The sequence below is a fragment of the Palaemon carinicauda genome, chromosome 42 (genome assembly GCF_036898095.1).
Source record: "Palaemon carinicauda isolate YSFRI2023 chromosome 42, ASM3689809v2, whole genome shotgun sequence".
Classification (NCBI taxonomy): Eukaryota; Metazoa; Arthropoda; class Malacostraca; order Decapoda; family Palaemonidae; genus Palaemon; species Palaemon carinicauda.
This window is the reverse complement of record NC_090766.1, coordinates 60,126,547-60,131,687: the sequence shown is the minus strand read 5'-3', so window position 1 is coordinate 60,131,687 and position 5,141 is coordinate 60,126,547. Positions and strand designations below refer to the sequence as shown.

Sequence of the window (5,141 nt, the reverse complement as noted above, 5' to 3'; positions counted from 1 at the left end):
CGAACGAAGCGCTCTGTGTGAGGGATATCTGTTATATCTCAACGGGAAGTTGAACACTTTCCAGAACTCGTGGACCTTCAAGATGTTCTCGTGGCTTCTTCCCGAGGTGCCGTGCTTGGAGAAATGCCTTGGAGTTGGAACTGTTGGCTCGAAGACTTCACTTCTACAAAGAGCGATGAATTTCTTCCCATTTGTTGGAAGAATATGGAACGCCTTTGAAGGAGTTCGACGATGCGAAAAGACAGTTAATGAAATGAAAAATCAAATACTCCAATTCAACGAGGAGGTGAAATCATACTGGATACTCGCAAGACTGCTTCCGGATTTGGATACCACGAAACCCATTGTCGTCGACAATGGCGGGATGAATTATCTCTCATTGATTGGTGCTGCAGCTTGTCTTTTCGTCGGAGGCATAATTCTTGCGAAGAGTGTTATGTCTTCTAAGAAAGAGGAATGCAAAGTGAAAGCCCAATGTATCGTCAAAGAAACCGAAGCTAATGCTGGTGTACTGGAAGAGACAGCAGAAGAAAATCTTGACTCTTTGAAGATCGATTCGGGAGATTCCTCGAATGAAAAGAAAATTTCAAATCCTTTTGCGGGCGTATTCCAACTTTCTTCGGACGATGAAAATTCAGATGGTTTGGAAGAGACAGCAGAAGAAAATCTAAACTCTTTGAAGATCGATTTGGGAGATTCCTCAAATGAAAAGAAAATTTTAGATCCTTTTGCGGGCGTATTCCAACTTTCTTCGGACGATGAAAATTCAGATAGTTTGGAGAGCCAATTCGAAGATTCTTCATATGAGGAGGAAAGTTCAGAATCTTATGGGTACTTATTAGATTCCTCCGATGATGAAGATGATTCAAAACCATTTGAGATCGTATTAAAAGATCCTTCAACCAAGGAGGAAAATGTGGAATTTTCTGAGATTGTATCTGAAGATTCTTCAGATGGTGAAGAAAATTCAGATTCTTTTGAGATCTCATTTGAAGATTCCTCAAATGAAGAGGAAAATTCAGACTCTTTTGAGGTTGTATTTGAAGATTCCTCAGATGAAGAGGAAAATTTAGATTCTTTTGAGGTTGTATTTGAAGATTCCTCAGATGATGAGGAAAATTCAGATTCTTTTGGGATTATATTTGATGATTCCTCAGATGATGATGAGGGAAATTCAGATTCTTTTGAGGTTGTATTTGAGGATTCCTCAGATGATAAAGAGGGAAATTCAGATTCTTTTGAGGTTGTATTTGAGGATTCCTCAGATGATAAAGAGGGAAATTCAGATTCTTTTGAGGTTGTATTTGAAGATGAAGAGGGAAATTCAGATTCTTTTGCGGTTGTATTTAAGGATTCCTCAGATGATGAGGAAAATCCAGATTCTTTTAAGATCTCATTTGAATATGATGAAGAATCAGACAGTGAATCATCAGAAGATTATGAACAATCAGATAATGAATCATCAGGAGACTATGAAGAATCAGACACTGAATCATCAGAAGATTATGAAGAATCAGACACTGAATCATCAGAAGACTATGAAGAATCAGACATTGAATCATCTGAATATTATGAAGAATCCGATAGTGAATCGTCAGAATATAAAGAATCAGATTATGAGTCATCAGAAGATTATGAAGAATCAGATAGTGAATCATCAGAATATTATAAAGAATCAGATAGTGAATCATCAGAAGACTATGAAGAATTAGAAAGTGAATCATCAGAAGATTATGAAGAATCAGATAGTGAATCATCAGAAGATTATAAAGAATCAGGCAATGAAATATCAAAAGCTTATGAAGAATTAGACACTGAAAAATTAGATGATTATGAAGAATCATATAGTGAATCAACAGAAGATTGCGAAGAATCAGAAAGTGAATCATCAGAAGATTATAAAGAATCAGAGAGTGAGACATCAGAAAATTATGAAGAATCGGATAGTGAATCATCAGCAGATTATAAAGAATCAAACAGTGAAACATCAGATGATTATGAAGAATCAGGCAGTGATTCATCAGAAGATTATGAAGAATTAGATAGTGAATCGTCAGAATATTATGATGAATCAGATAGTGAATCATCGGAATATTATGATGATTCAGATAGTGAATCATCAGAAGATTATGAAGAATCAGATAATGAATCATCAGAAGATTATAAAGAATCAGACAGTGAAACATCAGAAGATTATGAAAAATCAGATAGTGAATCATCAGAAGATTATGAAGAATCAGACAGTGAAACATCAAATGATTATGAAGAATCAGACAGTGAAACATCAGATAATTATGAAGAATCAGATAGTGAATCATCGGAATATTATGATGAATCACATAGTGAATCATCAGAATATTATGATGAATCAGATAGTGAATCATCAGAATATTATGATGAATCAGATAGTGAATCATCAGAAGATTATGAAAAATCAGATAATGAATTATCAGAAGATTATAAAGAATCACACAAGGAAACATCAGAAGATTATGAAGAATCAGATAATGAATCATCAGAAGATTATAAAGAATCAGACAGTGAAACATCAGAATATTATGAAGAATCAGATAGTGAATCATCAGAAGATTATGAAGAATCAGATAGTGAAACAACAGATGATTATGAAGAATCACACAATGAAACATCAGATGATTATGAAGAATCAGATAGTGAATCATCGGAATATTATGAAGAATCAGATAGTGAATCATCGGAATATTATGATGAATCAGGTAGTGAATCATCAGAATATTATGTTGAATCAGATAGTGAATCATCAGAAGATTATGAAGAATCAGATAATGAATTATCAGAAGATTATAAAGAATCAGACAGTGAAACATCAGAATATTATGAAGAATCAGATAATGAATCATCAGATGATTATGAAGAATCACACAGTGAAATATCAGATGATTATGAAGAATCAGATAGTGAATCATCGGAATATTATGATGAATCAGATAGTGAATCATCGGAATATCATGATGAATCAGATAGTGAATCATCAGAATATTGTGTTGAATCAGATAGTGAAACAACAGATGATTATGAAGAATCACGCAGTGAAACATCAGATGATTATGAAGAATCAGATAGTGAATCATCGGAATATTATGAAGAATCAGATAGTGAATCATCGGAATATTATGATGAATCAGATAGTGAATCATCAGAAGATTATGAAGAATCAGATAATGAATTATCAGAAGATTATGAAGAATCAGATAATGAAATTATCAGAAGATTATAAAGAATCAGACAGTGAAACATCAGAATATTATGAAGAATCAGAAGATTGCGAAGCATCAGAAGATTGCAAAGCATCACAAAATTATGAAAAATTTGAAGATCTTTCTGAACTCTTCCAATACCTATTAACGCAAATGGCCTCAACTCTCCCCCGGAACAGAAGCCTACGGAAAAGAAGAAAGATATCTGAAGATAGTAAACCATTATCTGATAAGAAAGAAGGATCAAAAGGCAGTAAAAAATCCAAAGAAGACAACAAAATAGATGATGGTTGCTGCAAAGGCAGATGTTCTACTTTCTTAAACCTATGGAAGGTTCCAGGACTGCCTTAAGCAACAGCAACAGGAGCAGAAAAAAATATATAAAAAAACTCACAAAACATAAAACTGAAAAAAATCTAAACATTAGATGAAAATATAAATATAAAAACTGAAAAAGGAAAAAAAAACTAAAAATCAAAGAAACCATATAAAACTAAAAAAAAGTTTATATATATATTATATATATAAATTAAAAAACAAGAATGACTTCTACTCTGATGTTCTCAGCAGCAGTTGCTTCGAAGTCTATTTAGTATACCTAAGGGATATTCCACAAATGGACTCAGCAGAAGGAGGAAGTCTAACTTGCTCTAGTATGCTTTGATTCTTGATGAAGATTCACCTGTACTGTTTCTTCGTCAAGTGGACAAATGCAGAAAGACAAGTCTGACTTCTTCTACTTTGCTCTTCTGAGCTGCAGTTGCTTTCCAATTTAATCAGGATAAATAAAATATATTCTACAAATGGACTCAACAGAGGGAGGAAGTTTGACTAGCTCTAGTATGCTTTGTCTCTTGATGAAGATTCACCTGTACTGTTTCTTCGTCAAGTGGACAAATGCAGAAAAACAAGTCTGACTTATTCTACTCTGCTGTTCTCAGCTGCAGTTGCTTTCCAATTTATTCAGGATAACTAAAATATATTCTACAAATGGACTCAACAGAGGGAGGAAGTCTGACTTGCTCTAGTATGCTTTGCTCCTTGATGACGATTTACTAGTACTTTTCTTCATCAAGTGGACAAATGCAGAAAAACTAGTCTGAATTCCCCTCTCCGCTGTTCTCAGCTGCAGTTACTTTCCAATCTATTCAGGCTAACTAAAATATATTCTACAAATGGACTCAACAGAGGGAGGAAGTCTGACTTTTTCTATTATGCTTTGCTCTTTGATGAAGATTCACGAACTGTTTCTTCGTCAAGTGGACAAATGCAAAAAACAAGTCTGACTTCATCTACTCTACTGTTCTCTGCTGCAGTAGCTTTCCAATATATATTGTATATGTAAGGGATATTCTACAAATGGACTGAACACAGGGAGGAGGTCTGACTTACTCTAGTATGCTTTAGATTCACTTGTACTGTTTCTTCATCAAGTGGATAAAGGGAGGAAAACAAGTCTTACTTTTTCTACTCTGCTATGCTCAGCTGCAATTACTTCACAATCTATTTTGTTTACCTAAGGGATATTCCACAAATGGACTCAAGAGAGGGAGGATGTCTGACTTGCTCTAATATGCTTTTCTCTTGATAAAGATTCACTTGTACTGTTTCTTCGTCAAGTGGACAAATGCAAAGGAAAAAAAGTCAGAATTCTTCTACTCTACTGTTCTCAGCTGCAGTTGCTTTCCAATCTAAACTGGATACCTGAAATATGTTCTACAGATGGATTGAACGGAGAGAGGTAGTTTGACTTGCTCTAGTATGCTTGGCTCCTTGATGAAGATTCACTTGTACCGTTTCTTAATTCTTCTACTCTGCTGTTCTCAGCTGTAATTGCTTTCCAATCTATTCAGGATAATCAAAATATATTCTACAAATGGACTGAACAGAGGAAGGAGGTCTGAC

At 34.4% G+C, this 5,141-nt stretch overlaps 1 protein-coding gene across 1 annotated transcript in view; it reads left to right on the top strand.

The window, feature by feature from the left end:
• The window catches only part of LOC137633178 (dentin sialophosphoprotein-like), a 3,366-nt gene extending 110 nt beyond the window's left edge, over nt 1-3,256 (top strand). The window contains exon 1 of the mRNA XM_068365335.1: nt 1-3,256. This exon is cut by the window's left edge and continues 110 nt beyond it. Within this exon, the coding sequence (XP_068221436.1) occupies nt 1-3,256 (3,256 nt within the window).
• Nucleotides 3,257-5,141: the final 1,885 nt, after the last annotated feature.